General features: G+C 41.6%; 1 protein-coding gene across 5 annotated transcripts in view; it reads right to left on the reverse strand.

Moving 5' to 3' along the window:
• The window catches only part of COL6A6 (collagen type VI alpha 6 chain), a 116931-nt gene that overhangs the window by 83000 nt on the left and 6790 nt on the right, over positions 1-27141 (reverse strand). For 2 of the 5 annotated variants that reach the window (XM_054689772.1, XM_037524470.2), the window contains exons 2-5: positions 25340-25453; positions 3488-3585; positions 2002-2598; positions 469-1089 (exon numbers count right to left, since the gene is read on the reverse strand). In XM_054689772.1, coding sequence (XP_054545747.1) covers positions 469-1089; positions 2002-2598; positions 3488-3554 — 1285 coding nt within the window. In that variant the 5' untranslated portion in view covers positions 3555-3585; positions 25340-25453. Of the gene's footprint in view, positions 1-468; positions 1090-2001; positions 2599-3487; positions 3586-19526; positions 19589-20258; positions 20274-25339; positions 25454-27141 lie in introns of those variants that run through there. The other 3 variants (XM_054689701.1, XM_054689792.1, XM_037524484.2) reach the window with 3 other exon arrangements.

A 27141-nucleotide genomic window follows, 5' to 3' on the forward strand; every position in this document is an offset into this window, starting at 1 on the left:
CATGTAAGTATTTATGTTAAGTGCAGAAAATACATTCCTCTCTGTCAGCTGTCAGATAAGCAGAATAGTATTCCATATCAAATTAATCACTCTGACCTCAATCCAAATCATTTATTCTTTATTTGGGGGTGCGAGCAGAAAAGTCCTAAAGGATGAAAAAGCAGGGATGTGAGAGGCAAAGAAGAGAAAGGAAACAGGGGAAGGTGTGAAGGATGTAAGCTGGTGCTGGCAAGTAACCAAGAATCCAGTTCAAGGAAGTACAAAAGTAAGGGGGAAATCTCTTCTCCCCCTTCCAATACTCCAATAGCCTATAGCCCCCCGCCTATCTATATCTCACGGTATCAAAGTAAACATGGAGGAACCTATTCTCTGCGCCACCTCACATCCCACCCATCCCTTCTGCATATATCATTCCTGGGAGGAAGAAGAAGAACAGGGTTGTGACGTGCATTAAAGCAAAAACTTTACCAGATTTGAGGGTCTCAGTCCGCTCTGAAAAGACAGAGACCATGTGCGCGATTTGGTTCCGCAGCTTCTTCAGAAACGTCTGGTTGTGAGCAGCCAGGTCGGAGAAGTTCTCGAGCATGGAGACGAACTGCTCCGCCGGGTGGGAGGCGATCCTTTCCAGCTGGGCATCACTGGCGCCCTCCACGCCCAAGGTGAACACGGTCACGCCCTGGCGCCGGAGGTTCGAGGCGGCCTTGGTCACATTGTCCTCGGAGGGCCTGTGGGTCACCAGCACGGCAATCTGCGGCACCCCTTGGTTCTTCCGGCTGCCGTTCTGTGTGCTGAAAACCTCCTTCCTGATATTTCTGATGGCAGCTCCGGTGTGGGCCAGCCCGACCTGGGGTGAGAGGTCCTGTATATACTGCAGAACTTGTGACTTATTCACACCCTGGCTCAGTGAACTTATCACCTTGGTCTCGTTGCTGTAGGCCACAAGGCCAATCCTCATGCAGTGCTCTTTTATGTCAAGAACAGACACGCTTCCTTCCAGGAATGCTTTGAGAGAGTCGAAGTTCTCCTGGCTGCCATTGATGGCCACATCCAACAGGAACACAAGGTCGGCCACAGAAGAGCCCTGGCACACTGTGTGAGCAAGCACAACAAGCAGGGCTTTAGCTGGGCAGCAGAAGGTCCAGAATGCTAGCAGAGCTTGGGTACACACCTCAGGGGGGAGCCCTACAACCTGATTCTGAAGCTGAGAACAGGGTCCTGGATTCAAATCCCAGGGCTCAGCTAAACTCCTAGCTTGTTTCCTCATGTGTGAGATGAAGAAAATAATATTCTCATGAAACTGTTATGAAGATTCATGAGACTAGGTGCTTAGCATGGGGCTTGGTACCTAAGAGTCACTCAATGAACACTGACTACTGCTATCACGTTCAAATCATTCATGTAATCCAAGCTGTTCAGATCAGTAGTTAAGGGTCCACATATTCCTAAGAGGTGTCGATGGAGTAACAATTACACTTTCACTTACCTTATTTGGGAAAGATGCTAGGATTTATATTTTCATGGATTACCACCAGAAAATCATTCTCTATCAACTGGTAATTATGTCTGTCTACTCATTCAAACCGAATTAACCAGAAATAACATGAGCTTCCCAAGCTACTTATTGGGACTTTACGCTTGGAACAAACTGTTTTTCCCTGGTTCTCCCCTGCCCTCTCATATGAACGATTTTCATAAACTCTTGGTCATTCTTGTAATTGAACAATCTGTAGAGGACAGACCGGGACAGCAGGTTGGAGGTGAATGAATTGCAGAGAAGCAAATTTACAACAAACAACGGAAAGGGAGGCAGCGTGGGGCTGAATGACATGGCCTGGGAGTCCAGATGCCCCACCTGCCTCCCTCTGACTTCAAACTGCAGCCCTGCCAGGGCACATTGCCTCCAAGGGCCCCTGCAGGGTCCTCTGCAGAATAGAGGGTTGGGACTGAAGCTGTTTCCTTCAAAATCATTTTCTCATCCTAACATATGCCCCCTAAGCCTACCTTCTACAAGAGCATCATCGGTCGCGCCTTCCCTGTACTGAGCCGCCTCCTTGATGATCTGTGTCATGTTCTGGGAGAATGTGCTGAGGTCTCTGACTGTCCGAAGATTGAAGTGAAACTGGCCTGTGGCCATGGCCCGCAAGTTCTCCTCAGAAGCCCTCTGCATCCCCACTGAGACGATCCTCACCCCGTCCTCCCGCAGGGCCTTGGCAGCCTCTTCCACGTCATCCTCGGACTCAGCTGAAGCCAGGACCACCAGAATTGGGGGAAACTGCTTCTTGTCTCTGCCATTCGTGGGTCTGGAGAAATAGGTCCTGTGAGCCTCCCGGAGAGCATTCCCAATGCGCAGGGAGCCCCCCAGGAACGTGAAGTTCTTCTTGAGGTGGTTCAACATGGGGTTCCTGCTCTTGAAGGTGCTCAGCTGGAACTCATTGTGGAGCGAATCACTGTACTGGGCCAGGGCCACACGGTACTTGCTGGCCTCGATGGGGAGGCTGCTGATCATTTTGTTGATGAAGGTTCTCATGTGAGGGAAAGACTTAGCTCCCAGGTGGTTGGAACTGTCCACCAGAAACACCACGTCTGCGTACTCAGGGGCTGCAAACCCACAAAACAACATATAAACAAAGCAAAAATTTTTAAATTTAACTACCATGTTTAATGGCAACCACATGGGCAAAACTTACTTTCCTTTTATGTCTGTATTTTTAATACCTTCCAGTGAACTGAAAATAGCCTGAAGTTACACATCTCTCAAGAAATATGTTTCCTGAGCTGATTTTTAAATATATCTTCTCATTTGAATGGAACACAAAATTAATTGTTCACAAGAAATCAGTTAATTAGACACAGATAAATGTAGAGAAGTAAAAAAAAAAAAATCACGGGTTTTTATTACCTCTAGTGGATAATTTCTCCCTTTTTCCTTAAGAATTTGGTCTCAATTTATAAAAATTCTAATTGAGAATCACACTGCTTTAAATGTGACAGAGGCAGTGAAGGGCAGGCAAGTATTTTGATTTGCAGTCCATTTGACAGTCCACTTGACAGATAGAAGACATCTATGGAATGTTCTCTTCAGGGTAAAAGCACTTTCTTTACCATAAACAGTTTAAATTAAGAGGAACATCTGGATGATGCTTAATCATGACACATATTAGCACAAACAAATTAAGATGAGACATTTCACATTTTCCAGGCCTGAACCTAATATTGAGAGAGAATTTTCATGTAACCTCCCAGAAGACCTTAAAGGGATTGAAAATGAGGGCGCAAGAACAGCCCTCATATCTTGCTCTCGTTATCAAGGCATAATGTCCAGAAACACATGATCTTCAAAGGAAGAGCAGGCAACATCATAAAAAAAACTGAGTTATCACCCCCATCTTATCAAAAGCAAAATAGAACTCTAATGTTTAAGTAGGCCAAACTCATATTATTTTTCATATGAAAATTAAAGAACTCTTTCCTTTTTTTTTTTGCTTACCAGAATCTTGGCTTGCAGAAACTTGGAAACACATTGTTACAAGGAACAAAATCAGCAGCATTTTCATATTCTCATCTGAAAAATATCCAAGTTGAAACCTGAAAAGGCATAAATATAAACATCTAAAACTGTTATGGAGATTATTTGGTTGGAATCAATAGTCACAAGCATAAGAGCATACAAAATTATGTACGTAGGTACAAAAGGACAGGGGATTCTGAGGTTTCCTCACCTTCTAATCTGTCAAGTACCTTAAAGTAAACCCCAACAATTATTGAATTATGGAAGTTTCTACAGGTCCCCTGGCCCTGTAGAAACATGAGATTTTGGATCGTCAGTAGAAGTAGTCACACACATTCTAGTTCCAATAATATTGTGTGTTCCTAATAATCATTTTCCCTGTACCCTCGTGTCATTCCTGTCCACACTTTGCCAAGACAATTCTGAGTATTTGGTTGAGACACAGTCTAATACCCATTCCGTAAATTTCTCCAAGAACAAGTAGATGTGTTTCACATTTGGGTGGTATTTCTAGACATGGCAAAATAAATTTTTTCTTTTCCTGCATGATTAGAAAGATAACTAATTCCCTTTACCCTTAATTTTGAGAGAAGATGTGAAAAAATAAGCAGTGACCTTCTATAGTCCATCGGTGTCTTGCACCATTTTGCTTCCAACAACCTAGAGCTTTGAGGTAGGGTTTTCCAATTGTAGTGTGATCTGAAGCATTTCCCACCTCTTCACGAGTTTCTTCATGGAATGAAATAGGATGTTAGAGATATTGAAATTTGATATTTTAACTAAGCAGATTGGAGTCATTCATCCATTGAATGAAAAATGAATTGATCATATTAATAAGCCAGTATGTGTTCAATTCTCACCCAAACATGTATCTGTGATGTTATTTTTTTTAAAGATTTATTTTATTCATGCATTCAAGAGCCAGGGTGTAGGCCAGAGGTGTGGGGGAAGGGTAAGAGGGTTCACCAGAGACAGAGTGGAGAGCAGAACAGGCAGATCTACTGAAACCCCTGCTGAGGGGAGCAGCAGGTGAAGACAGGAAAAGTCTGCTGTGCCATGTGGGTCACCTCCCTGGCCAGGGATTGAACTTATGCTGCAGTAGCTGTGGATTGCTTCATAGTGCTGATGCTTAACTCTTTGAGCCACACCATCTGGGCTATTATATATGGCCATCTCACTTCTTGTCAGGCAGGCCCCTACTGCTCAGTGTTCCACCCCTTTAGAAAAGGGAACGGTGCCATCAGTGATTCCATCCCAATTTCCTCATTTATTCCATCATTGCTCTGACATTCTGGAATTGGAGACTCTATTCAGTTCCTTCACAGGAAGTCCAAATGATATAAACTTTTCAGGCTGTAAGTCAACTGATTTTTTGACTCTAAATTTTAGAGATAATCAGTGAGTTGGAAGGAACCAGTCAGAGGCTACTTTTTGTCTAATCCTTTCATTTAAAAGAAATTTTAATGCCAGAGTTGCCCAAAGTTAAAACAAGTCATACCACCTATAAAAATATTCTAAGGCATTGAACAATAACAAATTTCACCATTTCTCGAGGCTTTACTATGTACTAGGTCCTGCACTAACAGGTTTACTTTCATTCTCCTGTTTGATATTGATAACAAACCTAGAAGCAGGTGCTATTATTCCTGCTTTGCAGAGAAGGAAACATTCCTATTAGTTAGTTAGTAAATAACTAACTTACGGTCCCAGTAATAAAATGAGCCACAGTTGAGATAGTCTACATATCTCACTGTAAAATCTCCATTTTCTAACAGTTACCCTAAATCCTGAACAATGTTCTGAACACAAAAAGTGTCTCCAAATTTCCTTGTTTAATGGGTTTTTCTTAAGTATAGGAGATACCGGTATTTGTTTTCATGCCTTTTTACTTTTAATTTTCTAAACCAGGGTTTTGGGCTATTCACTTTTTTCCCTGCTTATATTATAGCTTTAGAAGTCAGTCCTGCCTTAAGGAGTTATGCGTGATAGAAGGAAGATGCTTTGGGAAGACAGTAGCAATCACTGTCAGAGGTTTCAGCAGTCAAGATGGATGAAAATGGCACAGACTGAAAGCTGAACACCTGGATAGGACAGTGGGGATTAGGCACAGCCACAGCATCAGGAAATTTCCCAATGCAGATGGTCATTACTACCAGTACATTAAATGCTGAGTTTTTTGGGTTAGTGTCTTGTGGAACAATTTTCTTTCAACCTTTGAATGGAATCCAAAATCTGGGGTGCCATAGGATGTACAATGGGGAAGCCCAGAGAAAAGTTCTCTTGAAGTCCTATATGCCCTGACTTGAGTCGGGTGGGGTGGAGGGAGTGGCATGTTTTAGGACTAAACCTCCAAGTTCATGGTAGAATTGGGTTCATTTTGATCATATGAAAACACAGATGAAGCTCCTGAAATCTGTATGTTGTTCTACTATCAGGCATGGCCAGGGTTTACATTACGTAACATTTAAAAAATATACCAGCATTGAAGCATTTAAAAAATATACCAGCATTTAAAAAATATACCAGCATTGAAGAGGGGAGAACTGAAGAGATATTTAAAGTAGCAAATAAAATTTAAATTCATGGTGCTCTCCATCTTAATTTAACAGTGAGATTGATTGCCTCTCATTACAGAAACTCTCAAAGGTAGAGGTCTCTCTAATCTGAATTTTGTTGCACTCTATTCATTCTGAATCAAGAAGGTTGAAGCTAATAAACCTCTTTTGGATGTTATATTCTATAAAAAGCCTTTTGAGAAATCGATCTCTGTAAACTTCCTGTTGAGAGGGTAGAATGTTTCTAATTTCAACTACAGCTGCAAAAGCTCCATAGCCACCCAACCCTTGGCTTAAAATCCAGAATGTTTAGAACTTGTGCAATACCCCTCTAGGGGTTATTATGAACCAGAGGTTTCAGGAAGGCTTTTACCCCATGTCAGCCAACTCATAATCCAGGACATGTCTTTGATAAAAAAATATTAAGACTCCAGAAGAATAAAAGTGATTTAAGCAGAATTAAGATAAATACCATTTTTCCCTTTAGGATGAGCATGTAGGGTATGTCATTTCTAAGTGCTGATTTTATTTTTCTTCAGAAAAAATAATAGTCAGCTGTTACTGTATAAGGAACAACAGAGTCTGTGCCACAGTTCAAGATCTATGGTTTGCTTATTTAACCCAACTTCTTCACTATTTCCCTTCCTCAGGCCCATTTGACTTCTCAGAACACAAAAGGTAGAAAGAAAAATATTCAAAGTGAGATTTTTAAAAAATGGAAATCTCACATGATTCAGCAATACCTTGGCTGGGTATTTACCCAAAGCTCTAATACAAAGAGACGTATGCTCTCCTACGTTCACAGCAGTGCTGTCCACAATCACCAAGTCATGGAGTCAACCTGGGTGCCCACTGAGATGACTGGGTTAAGAAATTGAGGGATATACAGTCAATGGAATGCTACTCAGATATTAAAAAAGATGAAAAAGTGCCTTTTGGGACAATATGGATGGATCTTGAAATGGTCCTGCTAAGTGAAATAAGCCAGAAAGTGAAAGATATCAGATGGTTTCACTTATCTGTGGAATATACACAACCAAAAACTTATCCTCGCAAAGAACAGTAAAAGCATTTCTTAGATGCAGTGAAGAATATACTGGATACCACAGAGGGTGGGAAGAGGGAACCGGGGAAGGAATGGGACCAGGCATTGGCAAGAGAGTTTGGTGGAGGGTCCATGAAGCATGTGTTCCTACAAAAGAGTGAAAATGTACCCCCAAAGTTGCACAGACTTGTAAATGACTGACAACAATGATAACGACAACAATAAAGTCACTGTGGCAGGATAAATCCTTGACACACAATATTGAATCAATGATGGTAAGTAAAGCAAAACACATAAGCACTCACGGGCACACCCAGTTTTACTGTCAATCCCACAATTTCCTCCAACTGTATTTTCCGGAATCATAAAGAGAGACTGTATTTGTTAATTGTATTTGAACAAGGCCATGCGGGTGACATTGCTTCTTGGTAAGATGAACACCATTTGTATCAATGACTGCCTGACTCAGTGGAAAGGGCACACACTACAGTCTGGTGACTGGGTTCCACTTCCTTCCCAGCAACCCCTAAACTGCTGTGTGATCTTACACTCCACCTCATTCTGCAGGTTCCGAATCTGAAGCACAATGGATTATCCTCTCTCTGGATCTCAGCAGCCCCCCACAGTAACAGTTCTCTGGCCTAACAAGTATCGCTAGAAGAAAAATGTGAATTAAGCCAAGAGCACATCAAAATACTGAGCACTTATTTTCAAACTGTCCCAAGCAGGGAACTGCCCCCTCCATGTCCTCCCCCACCCCAACCCCTGGGGCAGTCCTCTGCTGGAGGGGCCAGCAGCAGCAAGGGGAAGGGCTTGGCATGTCCCTGTCTGGGCCAAAATATGTTGGAAACCTTCAGGATTCAACTACCTGAACATAATGGGACTAAATTTCAATAAAGCAAACCACTAGCAATGATGTGTTCAATGTAGACATTAGAAAAAGTACAGAAGAAATCCAAAAGAAATAGATACTAAAAATTTGTAGAAATCAGCAAACTAATAAGCAAAGATAAAGTTAAGCTTTAAAATATGGGCCTTGTGTGTGTGTGTGTGGGGGGGAACACAGGTAACTAACTGTATGAATGAACAAAGGAGACATAATTATTGATAAAGTTTTTTTTTTTTTAATTGACACAGTGTTAAAAATATCCACATAAGGAAACTATCAGGCCAAGGTGGTTTTAGTGGCAAGTTCACCAAACTTTCAAGAAACAGATTATTTGAATCTTTTATGAAGTACTTCAGAGCCTAAAAGAGCAACATATTAGTCATTTCATTTTTATAAGGCCAGAGTAATCTTTTTTTTTTTAATTAATAAATTTTATTTTTATATTCCCCATACAATTGCAATCCCCCCATTCTGACCCCAATCCCTCCCCTCCCGCCCCCCACCCCCCAAAAAGTGTCTCTGGTTCATAGTTTTTGTTGATTTTGATTTTCACTTTCTTATAGTTATTCATTTTCCTGGTCCCTTATTTAAGTTTTCTAGATCCCTGCTATGAGTGAGACCATCCGGTATTTTTCTTTTTCTTTCTGGCTTATTTCGCTGAGAATGATCCCTTCCAGTGCCATCCATGTTGCTGCAAATTGCATGTGTTTATCTTTTTTGAATGCTGAGTAATATTCCATGGTATATATGTACCACATCTTCTTGATCCAGTCATCTATTTTTGGGCATTTGGGCTGTTTCCAAAGCTTAGCTATTGTAAACAGTGCTGCTATAAACACAGGGGTGCAGGTGTTCTTTGGAATTGATGTTTCTGTGTTCTTTGGGTAAATACCTAGGAGTGGAATTGCTGGATCCTGTGGAAGCTCTATGTTTAGTAGGTCCAGAAATCTCCACACAGCTCTCCATAGTGGTTGGACCAGTTTGCACTCCCACCAACAGTGCAGAAGAGTTCCTTTTTCTCCACAACCTCGCCAACATTTGTTGTTGCTAGTTTTTTTAATATGTGCCATTCTCACTGGTGTAAGATGGTATCTCATGGTAGTTTTGATTTGCATTTCCCTGATTGCAAGTGATGTTGAACACTTTTTCATATGCCTGTTGGCCATTCGCATTTCCTCTTCAGAGAAGTTTCTTTTTAGTTCCTCTGTCCATTTTTTGACTGGATTATTTTCTTTGTTGTTGTTGAGTCTCATCAGCTCTTTGCAGATTTTTGTGATCAGTCCTTTATCATTAGTGTTGGGTGCAAAAATTTTCTCCCAGTTGGTGGGGTTTCTCTTTGTTTTTGTTATTGTCTCTTTTGCTGTGCAGAAGCTCTTTAATTTGATGTAGTCCCAGCTGTTGATCTTTGCCTTCACTATCACTGCTTTGGGTGATGTGTCTGTAAAGATGTCTTTGATATGCAAATCATGTAGTGTTTCGCCTATATTTCCTTCTATGTATTTTATGGTTTCAGGTCTTATGTCTAGTTCTTTAATCCATTTTGAGTTGATTTTTGTATATGGTGTGAGGTAGTGGTCAAGCTTCATTCTTTTGCATGTAGCGACCCAGTTTTCCCAGCACCATTTATTGAACAAACTTTCTTTGCTCCAATGCATAGTCTTTGCTCCTTTGTCAAAGATTAGTTGACCATAAATCTGTGGGTTTATTTCTGGATTTTCTATTCGATTCCATTGGTCTGTATGTCTGTTCTTGTTCCAATACCATGCAGTTTTGATGATTGTGGCTTTGTAGTAGAGTTTGAAGTCTGGGAGTGTGATGCCTCCATTCCCTTCTTTTTTTTTCAGGAGAGCTTTGGCTATTCGGGGTTTTTTGTGATTCCATATGAATTTCATCAATAATTGTTCTATTTCTTTGAAGAATGACGTTGAAATTTTGATTGGAATAGCATTGAATCTGTATATTGCTTTTGGTAGGATGGCCATTTTAATAATGTTTATTCTCCCAATCCATGAGCAGGGGATGTCTTTCCATTTCTTTGTGTCTTCTTCTATTTCTTTTAACAGTGTTTTATAGTTTTCTTTGTATAGGTCCTTTACCTCTTTTGTTAGATTTATTCCCAAATATTTGATTTTTTTTGTTTCAATAAGAAAAGGGATGGTTTTTTTGATTTCTTCTTCTTCAGATTTATTGTTTGTATATAGGAAGGCTACTGACTTTTGCGTGTTGATTTTGTATCCTGCCACTTTACTGAACTGATTGATGAGTTGAATTAGTTTTTCTGTGGATTTTTTGGGGTTCTCTATGTATATTATCATATCATCTGCAAAGAGTGATAGTTTGACTTCTTCTTTTCCTATTTGGATTCCTTGGATGTCTTTCTCTTGTCTTATTGCTCTGGCTAGGACTTCCAGTATTATATTGAAAAGCAGTGGTGAAAGTGGACATCCTTGTCTTGTTCCAGATCTTAATGGAATTGCTTTCAGCTTTTCACCATTGAGAATGATACTGGCTGTTGGCTTGTCATAGATGGCCTTTATGATGTTGAGGTACGTTCCTTGTATCCCAAGAATTTCAAGGGCTTTTATCATGAATGGGTGTTGCACTTTGTCGAAAGCTTTCTCAGCATCTATTGATATTATCATATGGTTTTTATATTTCTTTTTGTTGATGTGTTGGATAACGTTGATTGATTTTCGGATGTTAAACCATCCTTGTGTCCCTGGAATGAATCCTACTTGGTCGTGGTGAATTACCTTATGGATACACTGTTGGATTCTGATAGCTAAAATTTTGAGGATTTTTGCATCAGTGTTCATTAGGGAGATTGGCCTATAGTTTTCTTTTTTTGTGTTGTCCTTGTTCGGTTTTGGTATTAGTGTAATGTTGGCTTCGTAGAACGTGTTAGGTATTATACCTTCCTTCTCAATTTTTTGGAAGAGTTTGTGAAGGATAGGTACCAATTCGTCTCTGAATGTTTGGTAGAATTCATTTGTAAATCCATCAGGTCCTGGGCTTTTGTTTTTGGGGAGGTTTTTGATTACCATTTCAATTTCGCTAATTGTAATTGGTCTGTTTAGGTGTTCTATTTCTTCTTTATCTAGCTTTGGGTGATTGTAGAGTTGTAGGAATTTGTCCATCTCCTCTAGATTGTTAAACTTGTTTCCATATAACTGTTCATAGTAGTTATTAATAATTCTTTTGATTTCTGCTGTGTCCGTTGTGATTTGTCCTCTTTCATTTATTTTTTTTTTTTTTTTTATTTATTTATCTATACAAGCACTGGTACAGTCAGAAGTGCAGGAGGTGAGAGAATTCACCAGAGCCAGAGCGGGGAGCAGAGCAGGCAGACTGACGAAGTACACTGCTGAGGGGAGCAGCGGGCAGCAGGAGAGGTCTGTGCGCCATGTGGGACCCTCACCCGGTGGCCGGGGATCGAACCGGCACTGCAGAGGCTGCGGGCAGCTTCGCAATCCAGCGCTCAACCGCTGTGCCACGGGGGAGGCCCTGTCCTCTTTCATTTATTATCCTATTTATTTGTGCTTTCTCCCTTTTTGCCCTTGTGAGCCTGGCAAGGGGTTTATCTATTTTATTTATTTTTTCGAAGAACCAGCTCTTGGTTTCATTGATCTTTTGGATTGTTTTTTTTTTAGTTTCGATTTCATTTATTTCTGCTTTGGTTTTTATTATTTCTTTTCTTCTACTGGTTTGGGGCTTTTTGTTGTTCTTTTTCTAGATCTTTGAGTTTCGAGATTAGGTTGTTTCTTTGAGTTCTTTCTTGTTTCTTGATGTGAGCATCTATTGCTATATATTTTCCTCTTATTACTGCTTTTGCTGCATCCCATACATTTAGGAAATTGGTGTCCTCCTTGTCATTCAATTCAAAGAATTTTTTAATTTCTTCTTTTATCTCCTCGTTAGTCCAGTGGACTTCCAGTAGTGTGGGTTTCAATCTCCACGAGGTAGGAGAATACCTTGCCTTCTCTTTATGGCTTATTTCTAGTTTGATGCCTTCATGGTCAGAAAAGATGGTTGGTATGATTTCAATCTTGGTGTATCTGTTGATGTTTGTCTTGTGCCCCAGTATATGATCGATCCTAGAGAATGATCCGTGTGCGCTTGAGAAAAATGTATACTCAGATTTTTTGGGGTTTAGTGTTCTATATATGTCTGTTAAGCCTAAGCACTCTAGATCCTTATTTAGAGCTTTAGTGTCTTTACTTATTTTTTGTCTTGTTGATCTATCCATTGTTGATAGTGGTGTGTTGAAGTCTCCCACTACGTATGTGTTTTCTCTGATGTCTGTTTTCAGAGATGCCAATAGTTGTCTGATATATTTTGGTGCTCCTTCGTTTGGTGAATATATGTTAGAGTGTTATTTCTTCTTGAAGTATTATCCCCTTGATCATAATGTAATGACCACTGGGGTCTCTTTTTATCTTTTTAAGTTTGAAATCTGTTTTATCTGATATGAGTATAGCTGTTCCTGCCTTCTTTTTTGGTCCATTTGCTTGCAGAATTGTTTTCCATCCTTTAACTTTGAGTCTATTTTTATCTTTTGCAGCTAAATGTGTTTCCTGGAGACAGCAAAAGGTTGGGTTTTGTTTCTTAATCCAGCCTGCAACTCTGTGTCTTTTTATTGGAGAGTTTAGTCCATTTACATTTAGAGTTAGTATTGATATGTTAGCATCTGTATTTGCCATTGTGTTTGTCTTTCCTTTGATTTTATTTACTTTTCTTTTAATAACTTTCTTTGGCCTTCTTTTGTTGTTATTCGTCCCTCTGAGGTTCTGGCTTTAGGACTCCTTGTAGTATTTTTTGGAGTGGGGGTTTAGTCGCAATGAAATTCCAGAGTTTCTGTTTGTCTGGGAAGGTCTATATTCTTTCTTCAAAGAGGAAGGAGAGCTTTGCGGGATAGAGTATTCTTGGTTGGCATCTGTTTTCTTGGAGTCTGTTGACTATGTCCCTCCACTCTCTCCTTGCCCATAGTGTTTTTCAGAGAAGTCTGATGTCAGTCTGATTGGTTTCCCTTTGAATGTTATCTGTTTCTTCCCTCTTGTTAGTTTCATTATTTTTTTCTTTGTCTTGGATTCTTGGGAGCTTTACTATTATGTGTCTTGCTGTATTTTTCCTTTCGTCATGGAAGTTTGGTGTTCTTCTTGCTTCTTGTATATCAATTTTCAGATCCTTCTTAGCGTTTGGGAAGTTCTCTTCAATTATATCCATGAATATTTTCTCTGTTCCTACATCTCTCTCCTCTCCTTCTGGGATTCCTATAACTCTTATATTTCCTTTCCTCATGGAGTCAGATAGTTCCCGAAGTCTTTCTTCGGTCTTTTTCCTTCGTACTTCTCCTTCCTTTTCTGTTTTAGTTCTTTTTATTTCTGTGTCTTCAAGAGTACTTATTCGTTCTTCCATTTCATCTATTCTGCTTTCACTGCCTTTCCCAGAGTTCTTTAGCATCTCCATTAATTCTTTGATCTCCTGCATTTCTTTTACTTCCCTCTTTAGGGACTCAATTTCATTCTTCTGGTCATTAATTATTTTCCCCTTATCATTGTTTTCCTTTATGACTTCTGTCAGTTTTTTAATCACAGCAATTTTAAATTCTCTATCTGGAAGGCTCAGAAGTTCTTCCAAGTTACTGTCGTTGCAATCTGGTAGATGGTTTTCTTTTTGTGGTGTGCTATTTTGCTGCGGAGTTGCTGGGTTGCATGTTGTTTTTCTACTCCCTACTGCCTGTTTTCTAATTTGCCGTATTCCTTGTGACACTGTGTTGCTGGTACTGGCCGGCATCTTGGGCGACCTTCCCAGCTCACCACTGGCTCCTCTGGGGAACTTCTGCTGGGTTCACAAGTCTCCAGCAAAGACAGGTCCCTGCTCTGTCTCCTCGGTGAGCCTTCTGCTGGGTTCACACAGTCTCCAGCAAGAAGGGTCCCTGCTGCAAAATGCCAGAGCCGGGGACGCGCTCCCCTGCACGCCCGGTCTGCCCCAGCGGTGGGTGCTGCTCCCCTCTGGGCTGGAACTGCAGGCTAGAAGGCGCCCAGCATGGGCAAGCCTCCCAGCTTACCAAGGCCAGAGTAATCTTGATATGAAAACCAGACAAGAATGAGAAAGGAAAATTGAAGAGTATTTTACTCATCAATATAAAAAATCCTAAATATACATTAGCAAGTCAACTCCTGCAGTGCATAGAAGACAGACATACCACTATCAAGCTGGGTTTATCTCAGGAATGCAAGATGTTTTAAAATTATAAAACATGTTAATATGACACCTCATTTACAGATTAAGGGAGATAAGATTAAGGGAGATAAACTATAAATACAGAAGAAAAACAACCTATCACTAAAAACCTAGCAAACTAGGAGAAAAAAATTTGACAACTGATACATTTTAAAAATCTTTAAGACATAACATCCTCTTGGGGAAATATTAGAAGTGTTCTATTTAGAATGAGGAACAAGAAAAGGTCTTTTTCTGATTACTCTGGCTAAGCAGGGTCTTCTATAGTTCCATAAAAATTTTAGGATCACTTGCTCAATTTCATAGATATATAGAGTGAATTTTGAATTTTGATAGGGACTGCATTAAATCTGTTGATTACTTTGGATAACATGGACATTTTAATAATACCAGTTCTCCCAGTTCAGTAGCATGGAATAGCTCTCCATTTGTGTCTCTCATTTTTTTCATCATTTTCAATGTACAGACCTCTCATCACCTTAGTTAAACTCAACTCTAATGCATCTTTTTTTATGCCATTATAAATGAGATTCAGTGTTCTGAGCGCAGTGCTTTTCCCACGACATCATATTTCTTTGCTTGAGGCAAAATCTTGCATGCTATTTAGTTTTCTGTAGATGAAGGCATTTTATCTAACACGTTAGAATGTACTAGATAATCAATGCTTATAATTATTTTTACTCAAAATTAAGTTGTCTTCTTTCTCAATGACTGGATATCAACTGCTGTGAATTTCTGCTGTTTATAGCTGATCTCATTTAGTCTGAATAGAGGCTTCTTATCTCCAAGTTGCTGTTTTTTTTTTGTATTTGGCTGAAGTTATAAAAGGGCAGCCATACTGACACAATTCACAAAAGCCAACAATGACATCAGCTAGTCTGATAGCTGTCCAGCAGTACTCAGAAGGCCTAGAGAGGCAATGGAATATCTTGGATCACATAAAATATTTTTTTCATTGGAGCTAAATAAAAAGCATACATGCTTTAGAATGGCAGGAAGTAACAATTAGGTCTAACTGGTCCTCTTTAACATTCTGACAGCCCACCGTTTACATTCAACAAATATCTAATTGTTTTCCTCCCAAATTTCAAGTTGGCAAGCAAGAGGTAACTGAAGAGATTCAGACAGAGTGGTATCTTGAAGTTGACAAAGATTTTCTTTATCAGCTTTGAAATGTATTCTGACTTTGCATAAATAAAGTAACACACAAGATCCCCAACTTAACTGACTATAATTGGGAGGAAGTGTCCCCAGAGTGAGTAATAATAGCTAATACATCCCAAGCACCAACTAAATGTCAGGCATTGCTCTAAGGGATACACTTAATCCTCTCAATAACCCAATGAGTGTCAACAAATACTAGACCCATTTTACAGATGAGACTAAGTCACAGGATTAAGTCATTTGCTAAAAGTCACATAGCCCTTAATTGATAGAATCAACTAATCAATCAATTTAGTTGTGAACCCAGTGTCTCCAATAGGGTTTGCCTATGCTGAGGGGCATAGATCTAAAATATAATTGTTCGGGCCTCTCTGGTGGCACATCGGGCTAAGCGCAGCGCTGTGAAGCTGTCCGCAGCCTCTGCAGCACCGGTTCCATTCCCGGCCGGGTCGGGAGATACCCACATGGCACGGCAAACCTCTCCTACCTTGCCCGCTGCTCCCCTCAGCAGTGTATTTTGGTCAGTCTGCCTGTTCTGTTCCCCGCTCTGTCTCTGGTGAATCTTCTCACCCTCCCACGCATCTGGCCTGTACCCCAACTCTTGTATAAATAAATAAATCTTTAAAATAAAATAAATTTGTTGAGCTGTAGCAAATACACTAAGTAACTCAAGGACAATGAGCTGTTAGATTCTGTCCATTTGCCTAGAATGGCCAGCTTAGCAAATGGTACCACTGCTACCAGGTTGCCCAGGCTGAAAACATGGGAGTTATCATTGATTCCTCTCTTTCTTTCCCACCCCTGTACAAGTAACTATTGATTTTATTTGAAGAAATAAATCTCAGCCCGAGCATTGTTCAACAACTTTCTGACTTCTACCCTTATCTAAGACACTACTATCTCACCTGGATTTTAGCAAAAACCTCCTAAGGAGACTCCTTGCTCCCACTCTTGCTCAATCACAAATTCCTGTACTTTGTTTTAAAGAAAAAGATCATAATCCACGAATCCTCTAAGCTAATCTCCTCCAAATACCCCACACCACTCCAGCTTCACTAATCTTGCATTTTCTTGAACCAGGCAAGTTTGTTCTATCTCAGAGTCTTTCCATTTTCTTCTTCCTTACTTTGCTTAGATGCCTATTTAGGTATCATGTTCTCCTTCCAGAGACTCTTGGTTTGTACCCTATTGAAAATCCTGTCCCCTTATATTCCCCCTCCCTCCCTGCATTTTCATTATCATATTGACCTTGGAAAAATATTAATTTTGGGTGTTTAAATACAGCATCATTTTAAAATATTCAACAGCAATAACATGGAGGGTGGGGGAGAGTATTATTCAAGAAAAGCACAGGTATTTATTTATTAAGGCTAAACCGTGATATATCCCACTAAAAACTCCAAAAGCAACATGACAAATACAAACCAAAATCATTATGACTTTGGAAGAAGTTCTTAAGGAAGATATAATAAAGTACAGACCACAAGGAAATAAATGTAAGTCCATTAAAATGTTAAATGTTAACAAAATATGTAAGTAAAAAGCTAGAGGAACAACATACATGAATTATCACTACAAATTAATAAACTCTTCAACCAAATAGAAACATAGACAATGGATATGAGAAGGCAATCCATAGCAGACATCAATAGACACACAAAAAATCCTTTATCTTATCAATAAGAGGGAAATGACTGTTGACTTCAGACCCAGGTGCCATCTGACCAGGACCCTGGCAGGGACCACCCAGGAGAGCCCAGCCAACCCACAAAACAATGGGACAAAGATTGTTTTCAGGTCACTGCATTTTAGAGTGGTTTGTTTTGCAAAATTTGATAACTGGTACAGGAAGATCAAGTAAAGCTTTTTAAAAATGCTGAGTTGCTAGAGCCTACCCATCATAGAAATGGAGAGCTGCTGGCAAATGTTCTCACAGGTTCAGAGCCCTGGCGACTCACTGTCATACTCTTGGTGTGGTCACCTGCTTTGCTCAGACCAGCACTGGCCCCTCAGAATGCAAAACTCAGTAAACACAGTCCTCAACCTCATGAGCCCACAGTCTGGTAGAGGAGGCAGAGCAATGCTGCGATGCAGGTGGACAAGGCTGAGGGTGAGGGGGCGGTGCAGGAAAGCAGAAAAGAGGCATCTCAATACCATGGTAGGGGAGGTGGCTAGGGGACAGCGAGGTGATTTTTCTGGAAGATTGCTTCCAACATAGATATTTGGTCTCAAGAGTGGGCACTCCCTGAGGAATAAAAATGTGGACAAAGGGAGGAGGCGGAATTATTGATGAGTTCCATCATTTCTGGGAACGTGAAATCACTAGGCAAATTGCATTGCCTTGGCAACAGGCCCATTAGGTAATTTATATATTAATTTCAGAAGGACACAGAAAGGATATGCCTACATTATTTCAAAAGCTATCAGAAGACAGTAAAACAAATTATAGGAAAATATAAGCAACTCCATGTGTTCTTTTGTTCATTTGTCATTTTCCAAGGTCATATTTCATCCTAAACCCCCTCTGTACTAGCTTTTTTTTCTTAAAAACAAACCAAATGGATGATTTTGCTCTCTTGTGTGTGTGTGTGTGTGTGTGTGTGTGTGTATGGGGGGATCCTCATTTTACAGTTGAACAATGCTCATACTTCTTAACTAGTCCGTGAATTAGAATTTTCTTTTTCTGTTTTACAGATATCAATACTGAAACTCAGGAAGGACTATCCCAAGGTCATGAGCTGGTGCAGAGTGGGGTTTGGACTTGAATCCAAATGTCTACTCCTCTTACCAGGTCTGCCCCTTCCTTTGCACAAAACACATGGATGTGAGATCTGAAAACTGAAAAGATGGTGGAAAAGCGAGAGCCAAAGGTGAAGGGAGGCTATCAGGGTCTCCTTTCTTGGCAGTGGGTTAAGAACCAGATTTCATGGAGAGGGATAAACCTTTTTGACTGGAGGAGAGTGTGGTTACTGGGGCAAAGTACAGTCTGGTTTCATGGGAGTGTACTAGGGAGATGTCTCTTGCATTTTTATAATTTATACCAGCAGTTCTCAACCACTCATGGTGGTTTTGTCCCTGGGGGACATTTGGCAAAGTCTGCAGAAAATTTATTTTTACTGCTCAGGAAGGGGACAAATGCTTCTGGCAGCTAGTGGGTATGGTGCTCAACAGCCTCCAATATATGGGGCAGGCCTCCACAGCAAAGAATTATCTGATCTTGATTGTATAAGTCAGGGTGCTCAATGTGTATACACATATGACATGTGTGTATATTACAGCATGTTATATATAATATGTATGTTAAATATCTAGTGGACCATTAAACAACCCAGATTTGAACTTGAGACTCCACTTAAACCTGGATTTTCTTGGAAACAGATGATGCAAACTTATGGTATTAATATAGTTTAATCCTGTAAACGTACTTTCATTGTTTAAACATTTTTCTCTAGCTTACTTTGCTGTAAGAATACAGAATACATATAACATAGAGTGCGTGTGAATCAACAGTTTATCAGTCAGATTTCTGATCCAGAGCACACTAATAGTTCAGTTTTGGGACTTAATAGTCAAGTTTGGGAAGTCAAAGTTAAACTCAGATTTTTGATGACACAGGGGTCAAAAGCCTCTAACCCCCTAGTTGTTCATGTCTCAACTATCTCTATAACATCTAGATTGATGGTAGAATGTATACGGAGGCAGAAAGTGGTAAGGTTTTAAAGGAATTGCCACGTGACTGTGGGACTGGCAAGCCTGACATATGCAGGGCAGTCTGGACACTCTGGCCGGGGTTGACTTGCAATCTGGGGTCTGAAGCAGTCTTCTCTGGTGACTTGGAAGATCTCAGTCTTGTCTAAATTTGCAATTGATTAGATGGGGCCCACCATTTTATGGAGACCTCTATTGACTTAAATGTTAGTCACGTCTTAAAATCCCTTTCTGCCAACGTCTAGACTGGTGTTTGACCAAGGAACCATGCCCTCACCAAGTGACAGATAAAGTTAACATGCATTGAACTTCCAAAACTGTGAGGTAGAGATTTTTAGTCTTGTTTTAAAGTAAAATTATCAGAAGTTAATACTCCCATCATTGCATGGGTCATGCTGACGGCAGTTAACTTACTTGAGCACTTAACTGTGAGCAGGTGCTCCCCTCTGCTGTTGTCAAGGCCACTGTTGTTGTTACTGTAATGAGACCACAGAGGCAGCTTTCAAGCCAGGCAATCTGGCTTCAGAATTAATGTATAGTCCCCACACAGAATCACCTGGAGGGTTCATCAAAACAAATTGGTGGGTCCTACTTCATGACTCTGAATCAGCAGGTCTAGTTGGACCCAAAGAGTTGCGTTTCTATTGACCTCCCAGGTGATAGAAACTGGTAGAATGAATGTTCTAAACCAGGAGTCCAGGTGAGCAGGACTGGCCCCAGCGCACACGTTCCACAACTTCCCCAGTCCCTGCTGCATTCCAGTTACACGGTCTGGCCACTGATTTCCATGTGCAGGCGGATGGTGGGGTCTCACAGCCCCCACCAATTCTGAACACCAGCCGTTCAACATATGATTCAATTCAATTCTGATACTGCCTACCCAGAGATAGTGTCAGACCCTACAGGTTAAGGGCTCAGCCCCCAACCCCATCAGGGGCCAATGACAAGTCCAGGCTGTCACCTGTGCTTCTGACTAGAGGGTTCTAAGTCTTAACTCTTCAGATACCATTAACTTGCTAGAGCAGAATACAGAGAAACCTTTTACTTACTATGCCACCAGCGTGCTATAAAAGGGGACAACTCAGGAAAAGCCAGAAGACTCACACAGGGAAGGTCTGGGTGAGGGCGCGGAGCTCCCCTGCTCACCTGTGCTCCGCTTTCCCAGAACCAGATGCCACATGTCCACCAACATGGAAGCTCTGTCCGGCGGCTGTTTGTTTGGTCTTTATAGCGGACTCACCACGTTGGCATGATTGATTAAGTCTCTAGCCATTGGCGATTGCCTCAGCCCGGAAGTCAGGGGGTGGGACTGAAGGGTCCAACCATCTCTTCAGGGTTGGTTCCCCTGGCAACCAGCCCCACCTGTAGGTGTTCATCAAAGGTTGTGGATGTGGAAAGGGGCTTGTTATAAATAGTCAAACGCCCATTTCAACTTATGATTCTGAAGTGATTTCAACAACTAAGAATAAGAAACCAACTATTCTAACAAAAAGTGCTCTCAGTGCTTAGGGTGCTGTGAGCCTGTGATGGTGCTGTGAAGATCAAACACATAAAAAAAAAAAATCACAACATCACACCAGGTGACAGAGATAAAATGATGACAAAGCAGTCACGGTCCCTCATGACGTCTCCAGTGCTGGAGGATAAGTCTGTACGAGCAGAAAGACGTGGACAGGAACCTCGTTAAAGGAGGGGTGCCCAGCAGGGACCCATTCCTGTGGCATGGAGCCAGGGAAGACACCCCAGAAGAAGTGGGTGGCTAAACTGAGAGCCAGGGGAGAAGCAGAGAAACCAGGATGTAGGGTAAGTGAAAAAGTATCAGGCTTTTCTGCCCTCCCGCCATTAGGATTGATGATGGATCCCTGCCTGACGGCCGGCACCTGGAATAGGGTGTGGGCCTATGTAGATGGGATTCACCTGGGCTAAGACTGGGCTTATAGGGCAGCGTCACGGGGACGCCAGCAAAAGCCGAGAGAAGCAGAGAGAACCACAAGAGAACCACGAGAGAACGTGAGAAAACGCTGGAGAGCCCAGAAAGAATGAAGACTTGCTGGGGGCTGGGAGGCACCCCTGCCTGCTGTGTGCCTGATAAATCCCAATAAAAGCCTGCAAAAGCCACTGAGGGCTCCAGGACTCTCTCATCCTTACTGCATCTGCTCAGATCATAGAGATCCTGCTCCGTGTCCTCCTGCCACTACACAGGGGTTCTGTGGAGGAGGTGAAGTGTGTCTAAACAGGGTGATAGCATGTACCTGTGAGGAAGTGCTTGCACATGTGGGGACCCAAAGACAGTTAGCAGGATAAATTACAATATTTTGCCTCAATCTTCTTGGCACATCATCTCACGATCTGCACAATAAATCTGTACCTAATTTTCCTTGTCTATATATTCACATATTCAGTAAAGTAAAACATTTCTGGCTTCAAAATGAACATTTGCTCCTCCCACCCTGATTTTAACATTCATGTATATTTCCTGCTGCTTTTTTCCTGTCCTTGAAAGCTGTCGGGCCCTTGGTTTCAGAATTAAAGAAAGGGAGCATTGTTTCTTTCTTTACCTCTATTCGAGTTCACAGAACATGGGACTATCAAAAAAGATTAAGACTCACAGTGGGTCTCCAACCAGACTGTACCCTAACATCAGTGGGAGTGCTCTTCAACCTTACTAATGCCTTAGCCCCACTCCCAGAGATCCTGATGTTACTGGTCCTACTGAGTAGGACCTAGTTGGGAGGTGTATGAAACCCAGGTGACTCTAATGTACAGCCAAGGTTGAAAAACGACACACCTGACCTAGCAAACTACTCTCAGCAAGTCAGATCTGACCCTTAGGGCTTGCTCTATTTAGCAAAAGTTTTACTGGCATGCAGCCACATCCATAGATGTGTATTTTATATCACAGTGGCACAGTGGAGCACTTGCAGTAAAGGCAGTTTGACCCATAGAGAAAAATTTTGCCAACCCCTGTCTTGTACCATGGCTAATCACAGTGAGGTTCATGAATCAGCCTCATCAGTGTGGCTGGGAGCCTGTTAGAAATGTCAGGACCCAGCCCCCGTGCATTTGTTTGCAGTGGGACAGGATCCCCAGGTGAGCCGCATGTAGGGCAAAATGTGAGAATCCCTGCCTATGTCCAGCCTCTCTGCCACTTTTTGCCCCCTTTCCTCACGCCTACACAGACCCCTCCATAGCCATGCTAACTCAGGAGGGCTCTCCTGGCCTCATCAATTAGATCTCCTTTATGATTTTTCTTTCAGGGCACATTATTTTTCTTCATCACACACTGGAGAGTTTATCCATTAATCTCTGTCCCTCCACTACAGTGGAAGCCTCAGGAGGGTGGAGGCTGAGTCTCAGGGCATGAGGGAGAGTTCTGAAGAGCAGAGCGTACACAGGGGGCTGCTACCCAGAGGGGGCAGTGGAAAGAGGAAGAGCAACGTGGAAGTGCCTCGGTGGGAAGGAACAAAACCAATTATTATGTAGCCTAGGGAAGGTGTCCACTAGGAGGTCCTGGATGATGAGCAGCTAGGTTAGATTTAATTTCCTCTTTTTGTAATTCCAGGATTAAATATTAGTATTCAATCACACAGGAACGTTGAAGCGCTTTGGTGATCCTCCGCAGAGCAAGGATCCAATTTTACCAGCTGCTCATTAAATGAAATATCCATATATATCGGGAATTTAATTAGAAAGGCAGAGGGCCAAGGATGTGATCATTGCTTAAGAAAGTTACATTTCAGGCAGCTTTTCCCTTCCAAGAGAAGTAAGGGAACTAATTGTATTCTATTCCCTTTTTTTCCCTGTTAATCGCAGCTTGCTTCCACTGATTTTTTCCAAATGCCCTTAGGGGGTAGAACATTTCTGAATGGCTGATTTCTTGTATGAAAATGAAGCACACCAGCTGCTCTGGTCTAAAGGTAGTGCCTTTCAAACCAGAACCCAAGTCAGATGGCTTCGGCTGGGTCCTCTGGGTCCTCGGCACTAACTCTCGCCAAAAGTGAGATAAGATGATGACTGAAGAAAACAGCTCAGAGAACACAGGAAGAAATTCAGACTCAAGATGCCCCAGCTGAGTTTTAGAGGTGACTGGAATAATGCTGACTGCCATGTGTGCCTGGGGGTCCCCCTTCCTCCCAAATGAAAGAGCACAGTGGAAGGGGCATTACTGTACCAGGAAAGTAGCCTGCGGGCAGAGTGTGGGCCGTGAGCTGAGAGGCCTTGGGTCCGATCCTTTAACTTGAACTCTGAGACTGATGGTCCTTCTCTGTCAAATAGCATGCCTTTTGTTTACTTATCCATTCATTTATGGATGCGAGGCACTGTGTTAGATGTCAGGTAGGCAATGAAAAGTTAAATCAGGAGGTCTTTGTCCTTGTGTATCTTACAGTCCATTGAGGGAGCAAGGTATTTTTGAAAAATTCACATCAAATAAGGGTAAAGTTGCACCTGTGTGACATGCTGTGAAGAGGACATTTCTCTAAGTCACACCTCCTCCCACCATCGCTTCTTGTCAGGGTGACTACAATCGGAGATGTCCCTCTTTGACTCTTACCCTTGTTAATAGATGCTTCATGCTATAGTCAGAGTGATCTTTGAATACCATAAATTAGATGGAAATCACCCTGTTCAAAATCTCCCATGCCTTCCATCAGGCTTACATTTCAAAACTTGGACGTGTGGCCTATAGGCTCTACGTGCTATGGGTCAATTCCCCCGATCCCTGATCTCCTCCTTATTATGCTCTCTCTCATTCCCTCCTTTCCAGTCATACCAGCCTCCTTGGTTTTCTCCAAATATGCAAAGTGGTTTCTGCTTGGAAATGTCTTTTCTTCTCATGTGGTTTCATGTCTCACATGTTTACATCACCCCTTCAAAGACGCCTTCCTGACCATCCCCTCCAAAGTGACTCCCCCTTATAGTCAGTCACTGACCCCTTAAATAACTCCTTTTCCTTCTAACCTTTATCACCACCAAGAAGTTAATTGTTGATTTCTCTATTGTTCATAGTTTCCCTGGATGTGGGACTTCACCAATCTTGGTTTGCAGCCCCTAAAATAGGGCTTGTGCATTAAAAGGTGCTCTGTAGGTGCTTGTTGAATTATTAAATACCAGAGTGGCATATAATAAGGAAAACTGATTAACTCAGAAAGGTCAGGAAAGCCTTCCTTAAGGGACTGCTATTTGAGTCGGGTTCTGGAGGAATGGTGAGCATTGACCAGGCCAACAGGAATGTAGTTTTTAGGAGGGAGGATAGCTTGTGTAAAGGTCCTGTGGTAGGAAGGAGAACTACGTGGTCAAGGAACCAAAGAAAGTTCAGTATGAACCCAACATAGAGAGTGGGGGGAGGGACATGGCACTCAGTGAAGCTGGGAAAGAAGTGGCTGGGAAAGGCAGGGCTCTGCTAGGCCTCTTAATGGTTTCTGTTTTCATCCCAAGAGCCATGGGAAGTCATTAGAGGATTTTCATTATGGAGAAGGGTAGGGGAAGAACCAATCACTTTTGTTTATGAATAATATTTGAAAAGTATTAATAACACTTTTAATTAGATATTAATAATAACATTAATGCCAAAGTATTAGCAATACTTTAAGACCCATTTTTTTGCTCAGAAATTCTAGGATTCTATGAAAATTCAAACAGCAAAATGAGAAGGATTTTTGAATAGTCACTGAAATCAGTTTCGCAGGCAGATTCAAGCTACTAAATTCTGTAGCGACTCAAACATCATCTCTTTGGGACTTGATCTTTGTGTTGTGTCCTGAACACTCCCTCTCTGCCTTCATCTAAAAATATGTTGAGTCAAAGTTTCCTGTCACCCTGAAAAATATAAATTCTTAACTATGATTCTGACTATGCAGGGATTCATCAATAGATTGAACATCAGCCTTAGAAACATCCAGCTTTTGGGCCTCCCTGGTAGTGCAAGGGGTTGAGCACAGCACTGTGAAGCTATCTGCTGCCTCTGCAGCATGAGTTTGATCCCCAGCCAGGCAGGGAGATACCCACATGGCACAGCAGACCTCTCCTGTTTCACCCGCTGCTCCCCTCAGCAGTGTTTTCACTCAATCTGCCTATTCTGCTACCCACTCTGTCTCTGGTGAATCCTCTCACTCTCCTGCGCCTCTGGCCTGTATCCCAGTTCTTGTATGCATAGATAAATAAAATCTTTAAAAAAAAAAAAAAGGAAAGAAACATCTAGCTTTTGAAGTACACATTCTCCAGCTTACCCAGCAGAATAGGCAGGTCAGACTTGGGTTTTCACCACATCATGCATTCAAATCTCTCTACCAGCCAGCTGTGATCTGGAGCAGTTGAGACAAGCTAGAACCTCAGACATTCATCTGTGGAAGGGAGATAATGACAGTACTGTCTTCAGTGGATTGTTGTGAGAATTAAATGTGATAACATATTATAATTCAGTATTTCTCTACACTTCATCATCATCATCACCACAAGTCCAATTTCCACCTCCATGGAATTGCTCTCCTTACCCCTACCACCCCCACCCAAGCTCCTTCCCTCTGGTAACCACCAATCTGTACCTAAGAGTTTATTCTTGTTTTGTTTGTTCATTTGCTTTGTTTCTTTTTCTGCCACATGTGAGGGAAATCATACAGTATTTGTCCTTCTCTGGTATTCTACCAAGGTCCATCCATTGTCATTGCAAATGGCAAGAGTTCATCTTTCTTTTTTTAATAGCCTAGTATTATTCCACCATGTCTACACATACACCATCTCTTCTCTATTCATTTACCCATTGGCATTGCCTGAAACTTTGGTTAGAACTCAGTGTCATGCCAACAAAATTTTTTTGAAAGAATTAAAAAGTAAAGAGAAAGAAATCTGAAGACACAGAATGTGATGACATATATATGTATAGTGCTGAGTAAGCCCTGAGTCAATCGATAAAGCCAACACCCTGGATTGGAATATTCAAAGATCAACCCTTCAAAGAAGTCTGGGGCCAACCACTTCCTTCTAGCTGGGGTCAGTCACCTCTTGCTTGCTGGCTGGAACTCGGGGCATAGCTTCAGCTCTGGGTGCACGCAGGCGGCCCCCAGTCTCCTTTCTCAGGGGGCAGTTTCGCAGGAGTGCATGAATGGAACCACAGCCTCTCCCAACTCAATAAGACTTACAGCTACTGACTGAGATGAATGAGGTGACACTGGAACATCCCTGCTTAATTGCAACTTTCTCTGTGAAGAATTGAAAGAACCAATGGAACATAGAAATGAAATGCATAAGTGGATACATGAAAACCCTCTAGCCATCTAAAGTATTTTGTGTCTAAAGATACATATTTATGGACCTCTGAGATAGCTTTCCCATAAAGACAACACCTTTGAATATCAATAACCATTTATAGATTGACTGTAAATCACAAATAACTGTGTGTGTTCAAATTGTTGGCATCAATAGAAACAAAGGAGGTTTACAAAATGTGTGTATTGGGGTGGGATGGGGTACCTCTGGCCTAGGGAATTTGAAATCTGGATTGCTATAGGCTGAGGTAAGTCGCCAAGACAGTAACTTACCAAATAAGAACCAACAGTCTTTAAAATGCACAGACAGCTCTCTGAGGTGCAATTATGCTGATTTCTTCTCCAATTATGCATTTAACTTGCTTCCCACTAAAAAGTTCTTTGCTTTAGTCACTGACCAGTACAAGTCCGATAATGTGTTTAGTGCTTGCCTCCCCCAATTAAACACCTACAAATGTGCATTGGGGTTTGTGAGCATTTTGTGACAGATCCCCTGAGAAGTGACAATTAGGTACTTAATGGCGCAGTTTCAGGATGATGACAGTAATCATGGAGAAGGGGGGAACTGAGAAGGAAATGCAGTTGGGAATAATTTATTAAGGCAAAATTCTTGGAAAAAGCTCCTCACTTTAGAAACTGGATTCATGGCATTTGTCCAGGGACTGCAGATGTTGAAGTCTGAGGAGAAGGAGGCTTGTTAGTAAGAATGGTGCGAGGGAATTAGATGCCATTATACGCTCTTCTATTCCTTACATTTCCAAAACTCA

The sequence above is a fragment of the Talpa occidentalis genome, unplaced genomic scaffold (assembly GCF_014898055.3).
Source record: "Talpa occidentalis isolate TD23 unplaced genomic scaffold, MPIMG_talOcc4v2.1 talOcc4.10, whole genome shotgun sequence".
NCBI lineage: Eukaryota > Metazoa > Chordata > Mammalia > Eulipotyphla > Talpidae > Talpa > Talpa occidentalis.